Raw genomic sequence first — 22,128 nt, 5'->3', positions numbered from 1 at the left:
AGACTGGAGCCCTGGAGTCCTGAGTGTGGAGTTGAGAGAAGTGGCAGCACCGGGTGGCCAGGACTGCGCCTCAGTCTCCAGGGTGACTCTTGGCCCACTTTCCCCCTCATCTAACCTTTTGCTCACTGGCCTGCTCCAGGAGCTGCCCAAGCAGACTCAGTGATGTCCACCCACTAGCCTGCAGCAGCCCAGGCATGGCACGTTCACCAGCTGGAGGCTACACTTGGTCTGGGGCTCAGAGGGACCCAGGCTTAGACTGGGCCTGGCCCCAGGGTCCCTTAGTCCTGAGGTGGAGACTAAACTTTGTGAAGTAAAAGTTGGCAGGCTTGGCCTGTATCCCAGTGGCTGGCTGGCAAGTTAGACAAGGAAGGTTCTTGAGACACCTGTGTATGGGGGTGGCGTCGGCGTGTGTTGGTCTGTGGGTGGCTTTGTAGGATTCCAGGGGCCATTGTGAGTCGTTGCCTGGCAGAACCAGGGAAGCGCCAGGGAAAGACCTGCGGGAGGCGTGGTGCCCACGTGCGAAGCTGCTGCCAGCTTGCGGAAGCCAGACTTCTTCACGCTCAAACCTTCCCAGAGAATTGCTCTGGTCGGTCGGTCCTCCTCAGGGTTTGCGCACGCCCCCCCACCCGCCCCCATGGCGCAGCAGGCGCCAGGGCGGAGCTCAGCTCCAGATGTCCGGGCGTGCACAGCTGGAGTCACGTGGCTGCAGCCCGGGCCCCCTCTTCCTGCCAACGTTGCATTTGGCCTGGTCTCTGCCCATGGCTGCCCCTGGGACCCTGAGCTGAGCCCGGAGGCCCGGCGTCTGGGGCCGTGCCAGTCCGGAGGGTTAAGCCGTGAGTGTTAGGATCTCAGAGACCAGCGAGGGGCAAGGGGTGAGGGGTTGGGGACCCAAGGAGGAATGTGCGGGGAGTGGGACTGAGACTCCCAGAATCTCCCAGCCTGAGCCTGAGGGCACCGGCCTGGGCTGCGGCTGACAGTGGAGGGTTAGATACAAGGAACTCCCTCTGGTCTTGGCGGGTGGGTCCGGGGTGCAGAGGACCAGATGGGAGACCCCGGGGCGTGGCCTCCGCCTGCCCCCTCCTCCCTGGGAGGCGGGGACAGGAGCCCCTGACTGTGTTTCCCTGCAGGGGCGCCTGCTCTGGCGACATGCAGCGGCGGAGGCTGCGCCTACGCAGGGACGCGGGGCTGACAGTGTTTCTCGGCGTCGCCCTCGGCCTCCTGCTCTACGTGCAGCATGAAGGCGAGGCCCCGACCACGAGTGCGCCGCGAGCGCGGGGCAAGGAGGCTCGGAGACCGAGTCTGGTGACCCGCGCATTCCAAACACCGGTCTCACATGCAGGCCCCCTGGCCTATGAGGGGGACACACCGGCGCCTCCCACGCCCACGGGGCCCTTCGACTTCGGCCACTACCTGCGTGCCAAGGACCAGCGGCGCTTCCCACTGCTCATTAACCAGCCGCACAAGTGCGTTGGCGATGGCTCCCCCGACCTGCTCATCGCTGTCAAGTCCGTGGTGGCCGACTTTGAGAGGCGCCAAGCAGTGCGACAAACGTGGGGTGCCGAGGGCCGGGTGCAGGGGGCGCTCGTGCGCCGCGTGTTCCTGCTGGGTGTGCCCAGGGGTGGGGGCAGCGACGGGGCAGCCCCGCCGGCGCACTGGCGTGCCCTGCTGCGCGCTGAGAGCCAGGCCTATGCGGACATCCTTCTCTGGGCCTTTGAGGACACTTTCTTCAACCTAACGCTTAAGGAAATCCATTTCCTGACCTGGGCCTCGGCCTTCTGCCCCAACACACGCTTCGTTTTTAAGGGCGATGCTGATGTGTTCGTGCATGTGGGAAACCTACTGGAATTCCTGGCGCTGAGAGACCCGGCACAGGACCTGCTTGCAGGCGATGTGATTTTGCAGGCCCGGCCCATCCGAGAGCGAGACAGCAAGTACTACATCCCCGAGGGCGTGTACGGCCTCTCAGTTTACCCAGCCTATGCCGGTGGCGGCGGCTTTGTCCTCTCAGGGGCCACGCTGCACCGCCTGGCCGGTGCTTGTGCCCAGGTAGAGCTCTTCCCCATTGACGACGTCTTCCTGGGCATGTGTCTTCAGCGCCTGCAGCTCACGCCTGAGCCTCACCCCGCTTTCCGCACTTTTGGCATTGCCCGGCCCTCGGCGGCGCCACACCTGCGCACCTTTGACCCCTGCTTTTACCGAGAGCTGGTCGTGGTGCACGGGCTCTCTGCTGCTGACATCTGGCTCATGTGGCGTCTGTTGCAAGGGCCACGTGGGCTGGCCTGTGGGCACCGACGACCTGCGGCCCCTGGGCCCTTCCAGTGGGCTCCCTAGCCACCATCAGTGTTGGTGAAGACTGGTTCTGGCCCCGGGACCAGCCGGTCAGATAGATCAGTGGGCTATGGCTCCTACCAGGAACGGAGATGGAATCCGAAGGTTTCTGGGTCACCCTTTGAGTCAGTGGCAAGGTGGCGGATAGGTTGTCTATCCTAGTAAGTCCCTGCGTGTACTGGGGGCAGGGGCTCCAACTACTGGCTTTGGAAGCAGCACTGGAATGGGTGGGCCCAGGTGAGGTCTCAGGCCCTGGCCTCAGCCCTCAGGCACCTGCCATAACTTACCCTTAAGATAAGAACCCCCTTCAGTCTCCTGCTGAAGGCTTTGGAGGCAAGGACCCTAAATGATCCCCATTGTTCAGGTCCCTCCCCTCAGCAAACCAACTGAAGACCACCATACATTTCCGTAACAAACACCCCAGCAACAGCACGTGGGGGTGGGGCAGATGCTGAGGGCACAGGTGCTTTATTCAAGGGGGAAAGGACAGGACAGGGGGCAGGCTGATGGGACAGTCCTGGCTACCCGACAGTGGATGTTGGGGGAAGGGAGGGGGTGTCTGGCCAGTCTGCGGGCCACATAGGAAGACCCCACAGTCGGCCACCACGAAGTCATGAGTGCCACAGGAGCCCACGGAGCCCCCTGCACACTCTGCATTAGTCTATACAGGATGAGGCTGTACATGAGTTAATTACAAAAGTCATATTTACAAAAATCTGTACACACACTTGAAAAACTCACAAAATTGTCATCTATGTATCACAAGTTGCTAGACCAAAATATTAAAAATGGGATAAAATTATACATTTCTCTTCTCAATTCTTTTCAAAAGGATTATTTTTAAAGCACATATGCTACTTTCTTTTAGCAAGGCCCGTGAGAACAGGCAGACCCAGTCTTCCTGGAGCCCCCAGTGACCTTGGGACAACTGACTGGGTCTGGCCAGGGGCCACTGCTCAGGGCAGGGGCAGGAGCCAGCCCCGCTGCAGAACAGAATGAAGGAACAAAGGGAGGGCGATGTCTTTGGCGAAAACTTTGGCATCAAATCAAAGTGGCAGACAGAATGGAAACATGCAGCCCCGCCAGCCAGGCTGGGGCAGAGCAGAGACAGGCGACTGGGGGCTGGCTCCATCCCCAGAGGGTGGTAGAATACTGGGTCTCAGCCACCTAGGTGAGCCTCCAGGACTGGCAGGGGGCTCGTGCAAGAAAGGAGCAGGGAATGGCAGGCGGGCCAGACAGGCCACAGCCAGTTCATCAAGTAACTAAAGTGGATGTAGTGCAAACTTCACAGCCGAGTACTACGGACATGCTACCTGCTCGCTGTAAGGGTCACATAGCACTGTGAAGCCACAGGCAGGACCCCTTGTCCTTGCCCTGGGCGTCTATGTGCTCAGCCACAGAAAGAGCCAGGCTCCACAACACGTGTGGGGCGGGGCTGACAGACCCGCCACCTCCTGTGCTTCGGGAGCTCCTGGGTCCAGGCTTGGAGCTTGGAGTTTGTGCTTCTCTGTAGCAGTCTGTGTCCCCTGCTGGTGGCGCCCACAGGCTGAAGAATGAATGACAGGGCCCCCCGGACCCTCACCCTGCCACAGAGCACCATACCCAACCCACCTCAGAGCCTCACCACTGCCTTCAACACTGGCAAGGGGTCTGAGAAACCCGATCGGGTGGCCCTGAACAGGCCATGGCTCGCAGTCCAATGGGCAGAGGGGCACGTGCGCTGGTGCCCTAGGAGAGCTCTGCTGTTCTCAGGTGGGCACCAGGCCGGGGGGGCCCGTACAGGGTCACTGAGGCAATGTGGTTGTTCTGCATGACCTGGGGTGAGATGAGGACAGTGTGGTCAGCACCAGGACTCTGAGAATGGAATTGAGGCCAACTGTGTCAGCAGCACAGCCGCCCACCACTGATGACCATCTCCAACCCCACGAGGGGAGGGACAGCCACATCCTTCACAAACGACTCCTCAGCCAGCCCCACCTGCCCCTCCCGTGGCTCCCTTCCCTGCTGCACTCCAGGTCTTCAGATGGAAACACGGGCTTCCTGTCACCTCTTATCTTGGACAGAGAGCACTGCTTAGGCCTCTGACTGCATGCTTGCCAACAAGTAGGCAGGCCAGGTTCTTGGCAGACAGGACTGAGGGCCCATCCCCCTGCCCCGCATGGCAGCTGGGTCCCCCCTCCAGCACCCTCAACCCCTGCCATGCTTGTGGGCCCCTCCGCTGGCCTAGCTCAAGGACCCCAGGGCTCACCTCAAAGATCATCCGCTGCAGCCCAAAGCAGAACGTGGAGCCGAACGGGTTGGTGTTGTTTGGGGAGGACGACCTGCGCCGGAGAGGCCAGAGTGAGAGGCCAGACCAGGCAGCTCGTCCTTTCTCAGGTGGGGGCTCTTGGCCAGTGTCTCTGATGGCTGGGAGAGTCTCAAACAGCCCCCTCAGGCCCTAAGAAGTAGCCCCATTGAGCTTGGAATCCCACAGCCTAACCCGGTACAGAACGCACTGTGAGTGACCATGGCACTGGACAGGGTGCACAGAATAGGAGGGAAGATCAAAGGCCTTTATAAGTAGGAGGGCACTACAGGCAGCAGGCTCTCAGATGTGGGGCAGAGGACTGGCTAGCCAAGACTGACTCCAATTCCCGACCCCAGCCTAGCTGACTCACTCCCAATGCACAGGGTGGGCAGAAGTACTGCTCTGACAGGACTGGAGACGGCTGCCCTGGCTTCTGGTTGAGGAGGAACAGGCTCCCCACTCACCTGTGCAGGACCACTGGCTTCTCCACGGGATGGCCCAGTAGTTCCTGGATGCTGTCCCACTGTAAGAGGAACAGGGGGCGGCAGGTGAGCAGGCTCTCGCCCACCTCATTCAGGTGCTGGGTCAGGTGGGAGAGTAGTAGCTCACCTTGCTGTAGGTCGTGCAGGTTTCTGTCTGACCGTCTGTATTTTCTGAGAAACCACAGAGAAAACACAGGGCAGCTGACCACTGGCCCAGTCAGGATTCAGACTGCACTAGCCAAAGGAGGGGGCTTAGGCCTACCATTGGCTACAGCACCAGGCAGAAGCCAGTTCTGGGCAGCTGATGTGGTTTAGTGGGGCGGAGCCAAAGGGAGGGCAGCCAGGGACCAGCTAGGGGCACCAGCAGGACAACACCCTTCCCGTCAGATAGAAAAAAGCAAAGGATAATCTCACACCCCCAATTTTAGGAAAATACTTTAGGGCCTCCAGGAACCAAAAGCAAGTTGCTCAGCCCAGAGGTGCTGAAGCTCTAGCCAGAAGCAGGGGACAAGGGCTTCATAACCCAGCTCCCACTGCCTCTGTGGGATACTTCCCACAGCGGGAGCCCCCTCTAAAGAACTGCTGCCCCCAGGCCGTCACGACCCACCTTTCTTGATGGCCAGTGGGATCTTGAACTCACAGCGGTGGTAACTGGAGAGGAGGCAGGTAGGGTAAAGAGTTGGTTGGCCTCCTGGGATGGGCCCTGTACCCCAACTCCCCACCACCCAGATGCCCTGTCCAAGCCCCGGATGAGGGCGTTCACTGGGGAAGGCAAACTTGATGGACGTGGACAAGCCACCAAACTCCCCACCCCAGGGCCACGAGAGCTCTTTCCAGTGGTCCCACTTCTCTGAGGGCAGGCGCAGACATACTCACATGTTGAAATTATAATGCCCTGGGTAGTTGGTGTGTAAGACAAACTTCTTCACTTTGTGTGTGTTTGCATCAAAGAGGATGTCCTAGGCAGAAGCAAGGGCCAGCAGGGAGGGGACGTTATTAGAAGGGCAGCAGCCTTTCCAAGGTCAACTCAGAGGGGCCCTTCCTCCCTCCCTCCCAAAGACTGGTCAGCGCCAGCTGAAGGCCCAGAGTCTTGGGGGCCATGTCCTGTAAAGGACTCAGTAGCAAGCATGTCCCCACCACTGAGTACTTGCTGCAGAAGAGCCACTGGGGACACGGCCATGGTCTAAAGGTCCCCAAAGATTCAGGAGTCACCTGACTCAGGCACTCAGCCACTTTAATGCCCTGACTGTCAGTCCTGCCTAGTTCCCATGGTACTTGGGGTCGGACAGACCTAAAGTTCTAGCCTGGCCCACTCAGCAGGGCTCCGACCAAGACTTGCTCCAAGTGTGCTGTAAGGCTGCCACGCCATGAAAGACCATTGGCTCCCTGCCGATAAAGATGTTCAGTCTTGGAAACCCCAAGGTGAAGTTCTACTCCATCCTCTGGTGTCACGATGAGTCAGAACTGACTTGAATTACAGAATGTCCCATCTCCCACACTCTTCCCAGCCTCACACGCTGACAGCTACGCAGGCCTTCGATGCCAGCGCTGCCTCTTGCCCCCACCCCTACAGTCTTGTGAGGATGGTCTTCTCTGTCTTCCCTGCCACCCATCACCACTGCTCCTCAAACTCAGTCACATGCACAGCACCATCCTTTCCCACAACAGCCCACACACACTTCCACTGTGACGTCCTCACAACTCAGAGACACCGTCCACCTGGTTCCTGCTCCATCGGGCGCTCGGGGGCAGTTCCAGCCTCATCCTGCAGCCTTGCAGCACTCTGTTGCCCCTTCTGAGCCCCCAACAGTCTCTGCCTCAGGACCTTTCCAGGCTCAACGGCAACAGACCAAGGGCCCAGCCCGGCCCTGGAAGGTTTCCTGCCGGGGCAGTGCACATCTCACTACCATTTGCATCCTATCCACCCGCTGATCTGACAATGCTGCAAGTGGCTACCAGCCCCACCCAGCACCCAGAGCTGCCTCAGGAGCGACCCCTGGAAGAGCAGCACATGCTCACTGTGAGCCTCCCTTCACAGAGAGGTCCACGCACAGCAGGCCAGCACCTTGGCGGCAGTAAAGATCTTCCTTTGGATACCAAACCCACACAAAACACCACCAGGCACAGCTAGCCAGGGTCAGGGCCCTTGATGTCCTGGGCAGACATGCAGTGGTGTGCGTGCACAGGTGTGCCTGAAGGACTGCCCACCCCCACAGAAAGGGATGGTTCCCAATGGCGTCACAACTTACCACCCCGAGAGTAAAGTAGTTAAAAAAGTAGTCGTTGCACTTGGAAGGAACTTGCTTATGAGGGGAAGGAGAGTGGATTCTCATCTGCGGGGATTAACAGAAACACTGCATCAGCTTGCAGCTAATTCTCCGTGTTGTTCAGTGCCACTGGGCTGGCTCTAAACCACGGGGACCGTACACACGCCAGAAGGAAACACTGCGTCCAACTGTCTCTCGAGGCCCTTCCTCTTTGTCGCCACCCCTCCACTTTACCAACATCATGTCCTCCCCTCCAGAGACACAACATGTCTAAAGTATGCAAGACAAAGTTGTACCATCCTTGCCTCTAAGGAGCACTCTGGCTTTACTTCTTCCAAACGGATGGATTTGTCTTTTTAGTAGTCCGTGGTACTTTTCTTTCTCCAGCACCACAATGCAAATACATCGACTCTTCTTTGGTCTTCCTTGTTCAATGTCCAACTTTCACATGCATATGAGTTCTCAGATGAACGGAAAGTCTACAAGGTGTGCTCCTTGCATAATATTCAGGTGTTGGGGCTGCAGGAGCCCCACGTGATCAATCAAGCTGTGATGGACTACATAGGGTCCCATCTCCGCAGAGAGGCAGGCCTCATAGACAATGACAAGGCAAGGCAGGCTACCCACTGATATTTCTCATCAGTTTAAGCAGACCAGATTTTAAGGGAAAATATTGAACGGTCTCTATGTATTCATGATTTAATTAGCATTGATTTAAAAAATAAGAAAAATAGCTTGCCTCCTCATTCTATCTTCCTTACCTTGTCCTCTGACTTGTAGAAGACCTTGTGCGGAGAGCCAAGCAGGCTGAGAACATCTTGGCAGGAATCACCAAAATACACCGAGCGCTCAAATACCCGCATCTTGGCATCTGCCAACAGGCTGGGCCCACAACCTGTGGGAAGGAAGGAGGAGGGCTCAGGGTACTGAGTCAAGTGCACCACCTGGCTGGCTAAGACTGGTGTGTCCGTAAGCTCAGGGTCTGGAAGACCCCAGTGAAGACTGCAGACTGCGAAGATGAGCAGCAGCATAAAGTGCTGTGGAAGGGTAGCACGGGTCCACGGGACCACGACTCTACACCCTACTTTGGTGAGTTGCCACTGAGGCCTTGCAAGCTTGTGAGTGGTTGTCCACGGTCCCTCACTGCCTGCAGTAAAGAAGGGGGGAGGGAGGAATCAAAGACATATGGTGACGTGCCAATGAACTAATGGACCATATACACATCAGTCTTTGGGCCTGAGCTCAGAAGTCAGAAGAACTAGATGGTGCCCAGCTACTACTACCAACTGCTCTGAAGAGGGTCACATTAGAAGGTCCTTGATAAGAGGAAAAAACGGAACAAAACTCACAATAATAAAGAGACTAGGCTTACTGGTTGGACAGAGGCTTGGTGCACCTCAAGACTGTATATAGTCCTTAATCACCTTTCTGGTCTGGAAATGCACTCATCCTTACAGTTCAATTTATAGCCGTTTAAACAACAGGCAGGCGTGTCTAAGGGGAACAATAACACCAGTGAGATCAACACCTTAGAGCAATCAACCACTGGAGAGCCAAGCATGTATTTCCCCAGGGACAGTAGGTGGCACGGAAACAGGAAGCAGAGAGGGGTGGAGATCACAATCTGTAATCCATTGCATGAAACAGTGTGTATGAACTGCTTTGAGTGAAAACTGACCTCCCCTGTGAACCTCACCTCATCCACCATAGGGTGCTATTCTCTCTGGCCACCTTTCATGGTCTGATGCGATACAAGGATGTGTGTGTCAAGAAATACTTTATTACACAACTGTTGTGACTTCCTCCTTCCTGAGGCCCACCAGCCTGCTTCTGGGTGTACCTGTCCACCAAGATCATCAGGACGTGCTTTAAAAGAAAACAGGAAATGAACTTGGCTTTGGAAGGCTTCCAGGAGAGGTGCTAGAGAGCAGCGACTTCTTCACTGAGACCCCAGCTAATGGAGGCTCAATCTGCAGGACCAATTTGCTGAGGGCCTCCCACACACTGACCCCTGTACAGGAAAACAAGAATTTTCCCAAAGAGGTGGCTTTTTGCTTGATGTGGCTCCGTTTCTCCTCATACTTGGGTTGGAAGGTACTACCAGGTGCCCTGCTAAGCATGACTTGAAGTCTCGAATATCTATCTGCAGGGAGAAGCGAGTCACACAAGGAGGTGTGGATGGGGAGAGCACACACACTGTGGGGGTGGGGGCAACTCCTTCCCATTCAGTCAGGAGACCTCAGCAGAGTGCCCAAACCACCATTCAGTAAGCTGCCGGTCAGCCTACTCTCAGAACTGGGTAGGGAATGTGGTGTGGTGGTGTGTGTGTGCGTGTATGTGTTGGGGAGCGGGGGGAGACACTTCTACAGCCCTTGTGACGAGTCTCTAGGAAACACGATGGGAGACAGGCAGAGCTCCAGAAGCTTCCCGCCATCCCACCGTCTGACGCTGAGATGATGCCCTGCTCACTCAGATCTAAAACACCTCCCACCAGTTATACCTCCTAAACTGTGGGAATTTAGAATTTCTCAACATGGTGCGATGGGGAGCCCACTACCTCCACGTCAGTGACTGACCTGCGGCAAGTAGGCGAAGTCGTAAACCTGAGGGTCCAGTTCCATCTCGAAGAACATCCACACTCTCGGCGTACACGTTGCCCAGGAAACAGCTCAAGGGCATCACGGGGGCCCTGGGGGTCAGCGGAGAATGAGCAAAGCTTTGTCTCCCTCTCCAGGAAGCCCGGGAATGCCCCCCCACTTACTTGGTATCCTGTAAGCTGTTTCCACTGTAGATGTACATGCGTTTCACAGTCGCTCCATGGGGGATCTGGAGAGAAGCGAGGCCGTGGGCAAAATTGGGCTGCAAACATAAGACCACCGATTTACTGAGGGCCCGCCTGCACGAAGGCACCGGCCTCCCTGCCACTCAGGTCACCCAATCATGCAGGCTCATCTGAAGTCTACTTAACCAGCCTCCCCGTGTCAGAGGAAGACACAGGAGAACCTTCTTTGATAAGACTCAAGCCAGCCTACGAAGAGCTGTCATTTCCACAACCCTACGCACCTGTTGCCTACTGAGGAACGACACTGCTGAAAGCCACCGACAGCCCAGATCAAAGCTCCCAGTGCCAGGCCACCGAGAAAAGGACCCCTGAGCAGGAGCACTTAAGCTCAGCAGGGAGTTCACCCTCCTCTGCCACCCCCCGCTCCCATGGGCCTCCGGATGAGCTCAAAGACAAAGAAACTAAGGACAGGGTGCTTATATCCCACTTGTTCCGAGGGCACTGTCTGATGACCCCCAGCTGGACACTGGGTGGGGGCAGAGAAGGGCTAACCTCGTACTTGGGAGCCGCGGTCCATGAGTCTAACTGAAAAGAGAAGGACAGTCCTCTGAAGGTGAGGTGGAAGAGCTGTTCGGCAGAGTTGTACACTGTGGGGTGGGAAGCAGGACAGACATGGGTGACCGTGGCATCTGAAGAGGCTGCAGCAGGCAGTAATGATGGCAACGCCTTCCTGAGTCTCACTCCTGCTCTGACTTATTGAATTGAAACACCCAAGCCCCCAACCCTCCGGGAACCTGGCTTCAGGGGCAGGGCGGGGCTGGTGCCCCCTGCCAGGGGTGTCATAGTGGGCTGCCAGTGACGGCCAGCAGTAGTAGGCAGACTCTGCTCACCTCCTGGGTGCGTTGCACCGAACGACTGGTCGATCTGCTCGATGGTGGGCGCTATGGCCTGAGAGTTGAAGTGCACTCCACTGAAAAACAAAGGCCCCTTTCAACACCCTCGTGTGATGTGGTGGTCACCTGACTCCCTGACCTCCCCAGGATGGCCATCTGACTCCCAGACCTCCCCAGGTCAGGGAGAGCCACTCTTACAGCATGGAGGCTCCATCTACAACAATGCCAAAATAAGCTCATTAAAGATCTTTTAACTAAGAGAATGCACAAGGTCAGAATTCACAAGGTGAATTCTTATGGGGCTGACATACAGTCATTTGTGAACAGGCACAGTCCAAGAAAATACTGGTTGCCCCCTACTCCCGCCATTCCTGAGCCTTAGTATGGCATCCAGACTGGAACAAAGAATGGCTAGAGGAAGGCATGACAAACAGGAAGAGGAGCCTACCGGTCACTGAGATGGACCTCGTGCAATGGTTAAGGAAGTGGGACAGGGTGGACCGGAGAGCAAAGAAGAGCTAATTCTCTCAGATGATAAACATGAAAATAAGCCACTGAGGACTGTAAGGTTAAAAGGGATGTTTGAACATGACTAGTGTAACTGCTGTAACCCCACACTCCATGTGGGGTGGTGTTTTCAATCAGACACTGTGCCCCACAGGCTCTGCCAGCCCAGCTCCCACAATCCTCCTGGGAGCCCGGCAGCCACACTGGCCTCCTTTCTCTTGATGAGAAAACAAGCTCCTAGAGATGAAATGACTTGTCCTAGAGGTCCCAGAAACAGGAAGGGCCAGAGCTACCACTTTAACCTAGGCTAGCCAGACTCTAGCCTCCACTCCACACCTGTACCACCCAGGGAAGGGGCAGCCCCTATGGAGGCTCAGTGACAGGGTCACTCTAGACATGAGCACCTTGCCCCTGTCAGTTCCCAGATCTGCGTGAAGACCAGCTATGGTCTCTGCCTTCTCTCCGGAAAGGACAGGCTTCGGAGTGAGACTCATCTCGGCTGCTCATGAAAAGGGGCCAGGAGCCACCGTGCAGAAAGTGGTCTAAGCACCTCTGTGCTCGGGCCCTGTTGCTGTGTGGATTAAGCTAGTTGATGGTAAGGGCAGCAGTTCTCATGAGGCTCCCTTCTCATGCCAGGCTGGCTGTCAGCTGGTACTCCACGACTGACCTGCTGAGCACAAAGCCCATGGCACCAAGGGTGACAAGGAGTGTGGAGAAAACTCACCAGTATTTTAACTTTACTTTAGTCAAGTCATAGACTTCAATCACCTAAAAAACAAACAAACAAACCCCAGATGTTGATGAGTTACCAATGTTCTGCAGTTGGTAAGATGCCAGACTGAAAAAGATTATGCAACAAAAAGTAAACATTTTATAAACGGTAAAATAAATAAAGACCTACCAATAGTCAAAATTCTCCTGAAGCACAAAAGCTTACCTTGTGTCCTAATACGAAAATACACCCCCTTCCCCAATAAACATGCTACACCATTACCACAACCCTCTTTCCTCTGGTGGACTTGCCAACAGGGTCAAGGTCCTTACAACCAAGCCAGCACCGAGCCGTGCTGAGGACTGCACACCCATACCGAGCAATGACCCCCAGTAGAAACGCACTCCGCTCTACTGTTGAAATGCATGTGTGGGGGCAGGGATGGCTCCAGCCTGCTGGGAAACAGGCCAGGTCCCATGCACCTTACAGGACAAGTGCAGCAACACCGGGGAGTAGCGCTAATGAAGAACACTGGTGGGACCTGGAGATCCTCTAATGGGCTCGGCCTCAGTTGAAATGCTAACTCTGGGCAGAGACAGAGAAAGGCACTGACCACTCAGTCACCAGTGGTCTCTAATAGCACCCAGTGTGCCTTCCTTTATGCTGTGACGTCAAGGACCGGCAGCCAGGAGCATGGCTGGCTGGGGCCGGGGTCCCCACCACCCACCAGCTTTGGGCTTGGAGGGTTGGCTCTCACTGAGGAGGCCGGTGCAGAGTTGGCTCAGTGTCTGCCCTGCCAGCCCTACCAACCTGCCCAAATCCTGAAAGGGGCTGTGGGGCACTCAGGCGCGGGGGCATTTGGCATTGCCAGAGAAACTGGAACACAACAGTTCACTCTTGGCCACTGACTGTCCTCAACTTTACTTAGAGACCAGACACGGGACCACACGGCCACAAAGGGTCGGGGAACAGCGTGGCTCTGAGGACAGGGCTGCCAGAGGGCTCTCTTACATTGTAGTCATGTGCTTTCCAGGAGCCCAGGCTAATGCTTAGGTGCTTCCAGGCTGTGTGCCCAATCGGGCAGAGCTATCCACAGGGCCCAGAGGAATGACCACCTTGGAGACCTTTGAGCCACCAGGAGGACCAACAAGCAAATTCGGAACCATGGGGACAAACAGTGGGAAAGTCTAAAGCCAATTCTCCACCCTGAAGGCTTCCTGAGGGAAAGGAGCCACAGCCAAGATAAGGGAAGAACAAGGAAGGCTGTAGCATGTGAGGCTCTGCCCACAGGGTCTTTTCAGCCCATGGCAGAGACAGACAGATAACATCTGAAGGGGCAGCTAGAGGAGTCAGGTTGGACTCGGCACCAACCAAGACTCAAGACCACAAAGGGGACTGGCGTGGTGTTGGTAACCAATTAGAGCTGCAATCAGTGACTGAGTGTGGGAGTTACATAATCTGTCAACTTGAGACAAGGGGTGGAGTCGAGCCTGTCAATCAGGCTACAGCCAAAGAAGCCTCCGTGTGGACATGGCCTTCTCCTGAAGATTCTGGGAATTCCTGTATTCTTCCCCAGAAGTGGGAGACGCTCTCTGCTTCTCTTTCTGCTAACGAGCCACATGGAGCTACATTGATGGAGCCAGAGGCCTGGAACTGAAGGAGCCATGTGGAGACCCATGCCAGCGCTAAGATGCTTCCACCACCACTGGATCCACAAGACTTTCCACCCACTAGCCTGTGATCTTCCTACATTCTGCATCATTGCATGGCTGCGTGAGTCTAAAGAGGAATTTATGGACTAGTTTTGACATATGGGGTAATATCAGGCTTGGGATTGATCTGGACTGGTCTGAGATGTTTTCTTAATGTACAATTGCTTTGATATAAAGTTCTCTTTTACACACGAATGTCTCTGGATTTGTTTCTCTAGTGTACCCAGACTAACACAGGGGTGTAGGCCTTTCTGAGTCTCCAGAGGCTCACACAGGTGTCCCAGTCTCCCCTCTGCAAGAGAAGTCCACAGAAGAATGTCTGATTGTAGTTGATCTTTCTTGTTCAAAGGTACTTGTGGTAGTTACATAATCTGGTGTCAATTGGGACTTGAGAGGATTAAGAGTGAAGGGGTGAAGTCTAGTCTGTCAATTGGGTCATAGCCAATGAGGCCTTCTCCTGAGAATTCTGGAGAGGACTTTATAGGTTGGTATTGGACACATGGGCAATATTGGACTTATGGACTTGATCTGGACTGGGCTGGGACATTTTCTCTATGTTCAATTTCTCTTGTACATAAACCGATTTCTTATTATAAACATGAGTGTATAAATTTGTTTTTCTAGTCTACCCAGACTAACAAAGCACTTCTCATTCCTCATGGTTTTGGGGGCAGCATGTGTGTTCATACTATTTTCTTGTTTCTCACTTCTTTACTAACATCACCACACTATACTTGATGTTAGGCAGGCCTCTGATCCTCTGTTCATAGTGGCCTCAATGCTTAGTATGGATAAACTGCTCACTCGGCTTGTGGAGATTAAATTAGGGAGTCTATAAAGTCCGGAGCCACGTACCAGGGTCTGCTTTCGCCTCTTCACAGCTGACTTGAAGGGAATGCTAGGAATTATGGAATTATACTCAAGTCTTTTGGAAAGGCTACTCCACAGTCTAACCAGATGGCAGCTCTTGACACATCACTGCCCACGGCCTGGACACGCCACTGCCCAGAGCCCACAGGCAACCTTGTGATTCTCAGATGGGCGTCTGGTGTCACGTGGCTAGCCTGTGAGGCATAGGCATCTGTAAGTAGGGTGGCATTAAAAACAGCATGGACTAAAACAGGTGTTAGCAAATTGCACTTGAGCACCAATTAAGGCAAGCCTACACACCAGCAAGTTGTTTGTTTACATTTCCTCAAAGGGATTAAAAAACACACTGACCCTGCCGGTGTTAAGCCCCCCCACTCCCCCGTTTCAGTATTCTAGGAAGAGCAGTTCCCCTTTCCTACCTTCTATGGCAGTTAAAGCAAGACACGCATGTCTGACTAAAGTCGCCTGTCCTACTCTGCATGCGGCCCGATTCTGAGTGCCTGTTTGCACGGAGACTTGGGGGGACTGGACTCAGCTGCTCTCTGGTTTGCCTTTTCAACACAAAAGTCCTCACCCCACAGCACATGCTCAAAATGCACCACCAGCCTTCGAAGTCTCTTTTCACCTACCCTATCCCACTCTACTTCTAGTCCCCACCCCACCCCCAAGGGGGAACAGGTGTAGCTTTGGGCCCTACTGCACTGTGGTGGTCTCTAAACCAAAGAAGATCACGCCCAGGTTAATTGGCTCCAGAAAGACTGGCTCAACTGGACACGAAACGCCATCATTTATAGTTACCTTGAGCCTCTGATTGAAAGCATCAAACAGTAGTTTGATCCCGTCCTGAGTCAGGTTAAGGATGAGGTCATGGCTTAGAGGAGACTGCAAAACAAAAATAATACATCCTGAACCACCAACCTACTCCCACCTACTGACAGCTTCCCAGTATAAATGTCACAGATAGGGACTAACCAGGCACAGGGAGCCCTTCCCTGGCCCAACTCCCGAGGTCTGGAACCCAGAGAACAACAGGCGCTCTGAGTGCACCATTCTCCCCGTGGCTCGCCGGCAGCTTCCATTCTGTACTGCTCGCACCTCCGGGTTTTGATAATAACCCCTGGAGAACGGGTCAAAATATAGGCGTCTAGGAGCTGTTTGATGTCTTGAGGCCCTAGGGCACCCGGGTTCTGCAGAGCAGCTGGAGAGGAGGGCAAGGTCCTGTGGGGAGGCCCAACCCCAGACCCAAAGCTGCAGACGCGCTTGCTCACTGCACGAGAGCTTGCATACCATGCACAGGACCCCCCTCCTGCATACATGCCTCTTTCTGGAAGCCTTTGTCTAGTATGTGGGGAGTCACTTGTCTACATTTGCCCTTTCAAAGTTCTAGAGGGGGTTTTCTGCATAGAGCAATGGACAGAGGTGGCCTTGAACCCTAGAGCCAGTGACCTGCGGTAACCCTAAAACCTCTTGAAGCTCTGGTGTCTTTCAGAAAATACAACTTCCCCTTCCTCGAGGGGTTGCCGTGAAGCCAGACAGCAGGTTGGAAAGCACAGACTCAACACAGAGCGCCCTTTCCCACTTGCCACGCCACTTCTGGTCTTAATGTCTAAGACCTTGCCCCAGCCTCACACTGGGCCCAAAGAGGAAAACATTACCATCTCAAACCCACCCTTTCTTGAAACTGGCACACAGAGCTGCTCAAAGGATTTAGACCAGTTTGTCGGCAGGACTTTTCAAAGACACAGACAGGAGCTGGAAGGCCAAGAAGGCCAAGGCAGGTGCACTGCTAGCACGGGCCTCAATGGAAATGCTCCCTGCCCCAGAGCTTTCTAGGAATGAAAGGCTGTCTGCTCCACTCTGCTCCCTTGATCTTCACGGGAGAGCAGGCCCGGGGCACCATTCTGCAGGACACAGCAGAACTCCCAGGACCTTCCCAGAGCTGCTGTAACCTTTGAAATGAAAAACAAAAGCAAAACCCCTCAAATTCACTGCCATTGAGCCAATTCTGACTCACGGCAACCCTATAGCCCCAACTTTTCACCTCAGCAGTCGGTTTCACACCGTGGGCTTTGCTGATCGCAGCCCAACACGTAACTCCTCCTCCAGGGCTCCTGACTGTCACCCTAGAACGCCTCACCTTCCGCATGCCGCCACCCTTTCATACAGTTCCGCAGGCGGTGGTGACCCCAACCATAACATGATTTTCGTTGCTATTCATGACTGTCATTTTGCTACTATTATCAATCATAATGTGAATCGATGTGTTTTCTGATGGTCTTAGGCGACCCCTGTGAAAGGGTCATTCGACCCACAAAGGGGTCTCGACCCACAGGTTGAGAACGGCTGCTCCAGCACAAGCTCATGGTATTGAACTGCTGCCCTATGCACAACCATCACACCGCCAGGGCTCCCACAAAGCCTGGAGAAAACATACAGCAGGCTGCAATTCTCCAGTAGGGCTGCAGGAATGCCTGAACCCATTAGGTCTCACCCACACAACGGAGGTAGCTTAGATCCCTATTCTCAACACAGAAAGCCACGCCAAGTTCCTTGTTTCCGAGGACCAGTCCAGGGAAGCAAGCAGGTTCAAGGAAGAGTCCAGCCTCTTCCAAGAGCTCTACTGGAAGAAAATGCGGAGAGCATCTCGGTTTCCCTCTGCCCTCCCTCCTAAGAGCAGATCAGTTTTGTCCTGGCACAATTACAATTTAGGACTCAATTATGCGATTTTCAAAAGCAAGTAATCACTCTCAAGGGCAAAGTTTTATTAGTGCTTTGCAGAGCACACATGGTCTATTTGGCTGGGGAGCGTCCAATACAGTACCCAGCACTGGGCTGAAACTGGTCAGTAAAGGAAGCTGCCTGCTGCTTGCTGTTAGCATCTTTTCCCTCTAAGCAAGATGGGACCTATTTGATATGCACATTTAATTTCCAGGGTGTGACTTGCCTGGAGACCAGGAGATATTTCAGAATTGTTAAGGGGAGCAAATTGTCTTCTGCACTTGATGGGGAGCAAAGAGGCGGATGGGATAGGAAAGGACAGAGCTCACTTGTCCGAAGCACCCCACCACAGCTCTCTGATCATGGGCTCTGGGTCCTTATGAGAAGATCCCTCTATTATAAAGAAACTACACACCACGAGTCAAAATCAATTTGGCAGCAACAAGCTGGTTTAAAACCCAATAAGCAGAAAGAGACCCAGACTGAATCTTCATGCCAGCAACAGGCTCACTTGGATTTGAAACTAGCAGAAACAAATGGACCTGTAACCACCCAACCAGGTGTCAGAGGGTCTCAGAAAGGTGTTGAGGATAGGCATCTCTCACCTGCTCGCTGTAGAGAACCTGAACATTTTTGATGATGCGACAGTGCTTCTGAAGAATGGCCACTGCCTGAGCCAGAGGCATTCCTGAAATAAAGCAAAGGCACGCGTGAGGTTGTGTGGGCCATCCATTTACTGACAGCTATTTACTGACAGCTTCTATGATCTCTACAACAAAACTCGGGGAGGAAGCCAGTAAAGTCTACAAATTAGCTAGTAAATAACCTTTGATAAGCAGGAGGAGCTACAATAAAGTTAAGCAGCGAGCACCCTAAGGGGCTAGCTGGACTGTCTAAGGGAATGGAGGAAACTTACATGAATATACATACCATCCCAGTGCTAACAGTTAACCTACCACAAAAAATTGGGTGGTCAGTTTTCTCACCTGCATAACTCTTACTCTTTTATCTCATCACTGCCTGCTGACAACCCTCAAATGAGGCTCAACACAAAGGGATAAGCCCAAAGACCAGGCTGTCACCTAAAAGCCCTGCATAAGCTCTCTGGATCTTGTCCCTCTCCACCCACGTCAAGCTGTTTCCCACCCCAGGTCTTCATACCAGCTCTGGCCTCTGCTGGAATATTCTCCCCGTTGCCCATTGCCAATTCCTTCTCATCCTTCAGGCCTTGGCTCACACACCTCATTTCTCTGACTGCCCTAACAAATGATGCTACCCACTACTTATTTACCTGTAAGAGCTTCCCCTATAAACTCAATGAGGGTAAGGACCCTCCCTGTCTTGTTCACTGCTGGACTTCAGCAACCAATCTCCGCACCTGGTCCAACAGAAGACCCTACATAGCTGTTTAACAAAGAATGGACATGTAAATCCTGTGCTACGTATGGGCCCCAATGATGACCCTACCTCTGTGAAAACCCCCATACCGCCCCATCTACACCACACTCGTGCTTTACCTTAACTTCCCCACACCCCTAGGGTGGGCTATATTCTCCCACCCACCCCCATTCACTCATTCAAACTACCACCAGCCTTACAATTTACATGTCCAGTCTGTTTTCTGTGTATTTCTTCAGGCAAACAAAAGTCAACACCAAGAGATCACTCCCAACATCTACCTAGTCACCCGAGCCAGAATCCTAGATTCCCCCTCTTCCCCTCTCTCCAAATCGTTCTCCCAAAAACCCAAGCTAAGACTTTGCTAATAGACACATTCCTTTCCCACTGAACCCAGAGACTCCTCAACCGTGCCCTAGCAGGCTACTACCCAACAGAAGTGAGACTCTGGAAAACCTACTGTCTTCTTGCGCCATGACATCATGTTCTAGTTAGAACACCAAATTGCTGACGGTGCCAGCACACACAATCTAGCTTTCCCAATGCTCTTTTCCTGTTTTCAACCCCACTGGGAGCCTCGCCCATGGAGACAGTGCAGATGAGAGCCTCCAGTATAGACTTCTGGGAGGGCCCCACGGATGCTCACTGGTTCCCGTGGGGTGGCAGGAAGTTTATCCCCTTTCTCCTTTCACAGAACCCTCACAGCTTCTACCTAAATATGACAAAATGAATTTCTGTAATCTTTCCCTCCCATTTGACTAAGTTCTTCAGGGCACAAGACCATTTCTTATTGCAATTTGAAAACCACAAGCAGACTCCATAGGAGCACATGCTGCCTTCAATGAACCTCCAGTCGGTGTAACGAGGGACTTTTGAAGAAGGTTATTTCCTAGTATGCCCTCTTTTTGGATTTTAAAGGTGAATTTCAAAAACCAAAGTCTAGAGCCATGCCTCCACAGGTGGCTGTCCACCCAAACATTAAGTAACTCTCAGTGAAAGTTTTTCAAATGTGCCCAGCTTCTGGGCTACACCTCAAGTCACACGATCAGTGACATCCTCTGTCCGTCTCCCTGGCTAGGCCTCCCTGTCCGTGTCATTGTCATCTCCCTCACCGTCCAGCATTCACAAAGGCCGGGAAGGCAGCCAACAAGAGAGATGCAGCTCTCCACTGTGCTGCCAGGTAGCTGGTGGCAAGGGCCCCCACATGCCCCTGCACACAGAAAAAAAAAAAAAACTGAGGAAGATGATTCCCCTCTTCAGGAGGAGAGAGGCAGGGAGCAGGAAGTCTTTGTTCATCCACTTGTATGCCATTTCACTTAGCACAAAGAGAAATAAGTACCTGCCGTACAGCCTGGCTCTCTAGCAAAATAATGTTGTTTTAAAGCACAACATAATTGAAAGTCATCAATCACAAAAAGAAAAATATTGTACGAGACCACTGTTACATAAAAACAATTAAAATAAACCAAGAAAGATCTTCAGACCAAGAGAAACGGATTGCAGACAGAAAGAAGTCAACTTGGTAAAGGGGAAGAAGACCATATCCTAGAAGCAGGAGATGGGAGGAAAAAAGGATGGAGGCAGTGCAAGGCACTGGGAGGTTTGCTAAGTTGGTTAAGTTGTTGACTGAAAAAGCATGAACTGGTACGTAAACCACAATTTCATTCACAATAAATAGAGCACAGATCTACCTTCCAGACTCTCCCTACTTGTTGGAGTAGGGTGAAGTTGAGAGGGGAAATGACTGCTAAGTGACCACCAGCTCTCGGGCTGGTTAAAAATGCAGATTTCAAGGCCACCCGGGACTCCTCAAGACCCAGGTCCTTCTGTGAACTTTCCTCCGAAGAAAACTCTGGATTCAATTTACAGAAATGCTTCTTTCCCTCCTTCTGGTCTCAATAACTCCCCAAACCCTTGATTCCTGGAAAGGGACCAAGTCAGGAGTGGGAATTATGGCCTCAAAACAAGGGCCGAAAGAAGACACTCCCTCCCCCTCCCCCAGAGTTTTGGAAACCCTGGTCTGGGCTGTATCCTAGTCACTATTTTTGGCTGAGGAGCTCTGAATGTTGGACCACAATGCGATCCACTACCCCGTCACACCACCAAGCCGGGTGTCAAGCTATGATTGTGGTTGCTGCCCAGCCTTGTGAGGCCCAGGCTCAGGAACAGGCAGAAGCTGCCAAGAGGAAGGGAGGATGGGGAAAAAAAGTTCACGAAAAGCCAACCAGCACTGGCCTGGCTAAAGGGCCTGGAGGCAAAGAATATCACCTGCTTCCCAACCAACCTCTAGGAGATTCCCCAGACTCTGAAATGTCACAAAGTTGCTGGGGGAAACTTTGCAGGAGTCAATTATGAGAGACCCTGACAAAGCGCCTACTCTCCCTCCCCCCTCCCGATAAAGCCACCTCCTACAACATACAGGAGGTGTGCAGTTTGATTCATGGGGTCATCTGCAACCCCCCACAGGCAGAAGCTGACAGGCAGGCCCTCCCATCAATTCAGATCTTTTCAATTCGGGTATAAGTTCTGTCGCCAGCGGTGCAGCTGGCCATCCCACAACCCAGACTCGATGACGGAAGGGCAGGCCCGGGCAAACAAGTCACCTAATGACATCTGCTCCCCACCCCCCCTGTTCCCAGGACTGAGACATCAAAGTAAACACAGGCTGGGGGCAATGACTGCTGACATCCCTGTACACAGAGGCAGTGACGTTAAGGATGGGGAGGGGCGAAGGAAGAGAGCTGGTGTCAACAACCAAACCGGCCAAAGACCAACAAACTAAGCTTCTGCCCTCAAACTCCTTTTCACTCGACCTTTAACTCTCCCAGGTCAAGTCTGGGCTAAGGAGGACGCCCGATCAGACGGTTCCAAGCGAGCCCAAAAGAAGACAGAAGTTCCCCTCACACTCACACGCAAGCTCCTCCACTCCCCAGACGGGTCCTACCGGCGGATCTCGGGCTCGAGCGCGAGGAGCCTTGGTCTCCGTCGGGGCGCGGGCGACCCGAGCCCAGAGCAGCAGGAGGCTGACCCCCACGGCGGTGGGGGCGTCAGCCAGTCCCCCGCGTTTTACTTGAGCTGCCCCTAACAGTAGCCTCAACCCTCGAGGGTTACAGCAGACAATCACACTCCAGGGGGCCTGGCCTAGCACCCGGGACTCGGGCCGTGTCAGCTG

At 53.7% G+C, this 22,128-nt stretch overlaps 2 protein-coding genes across 2 annotated transcripts; one reads left to right on the top strand and one right to left on the bottom strand.

Annotated features, from left to right (window-relative positions):
* Positions 1-745: 745 nt before the first annotated feature.
* On the top strand, positions 746-2,847 carry B3GNT9 (UDP-GlcNAc:betaGal beta-1,3-N-acetylglucosaminyltransferase 9). The gene is made up of 2 exons (XM_004704844.2): positions 746-833; positions 1,128-2,847. Exon 2 carries the CDS (start codon positions 1,147-1,149, stop codon positions 2,329-2,331), a length of 1,185 nt encoding a protein of 394 aa, XP_004704901.1. The 5' UTR covers positions 746-833; positions 1,128-1,146; the 3' UTR covers positions 2,332-2,847.
* Positions 2,732-18,759, bottom strand: PHAF1 (phagosome assembly factor 1). The gene is made up of 16 exons (XM_013005174.2): positions 18,720-18,759; positions 18,164-18,246; positions 15,639-15,722; positions 12,271-12,314; positions 11,037-11,116; positions 10,699-10,793; positions 10,126-10,223; positions 9,941-10,053; positions 8,126-8,259; positions 7,347-7,430; positions 5,974-6,056; positions 5,705-5,748; positions 5,225-5,268; positions 5,080-5,138; positions 4,577-4,649; positions 2,732-4,143 (listed from the first exon to the last, which is right to left on the bottom strand). The coding sequence occupies exons 1-16, from the start codon at positions 18,757-18,759 to the stop codon at positions 4,057-4,059; spliced, it is 1,245 nt and encodes a 414-aa protein (XP_012860628.1). The 3' UTR covers positions 2,732-4,056.
* Between the last annotated feature and the right edge of the window lie 3,369 nt (positions 18,760-22,128).

The sequence above is a fragment of the Echinops telfairi genome, unplaced genomic scaffold, assembly GCF_000313985.2.
Source record: "Echinops telfairi isolate 266 unplaced genomic scaffold, ASM31398v2 ScPeMD7_2291;HRSCAF=2852, whole genome shotgun sequence".
NCBI lineage: Eukaryota > Metazoa > Chordata > Mammalia > Afrosoricida > Tenrecidae > Echinops > Echinops telfairi.
Note: the sequence above shows the minus strand (reverse complement) of the source record. Positions and strands in the feature narration are given on the sequence as shown.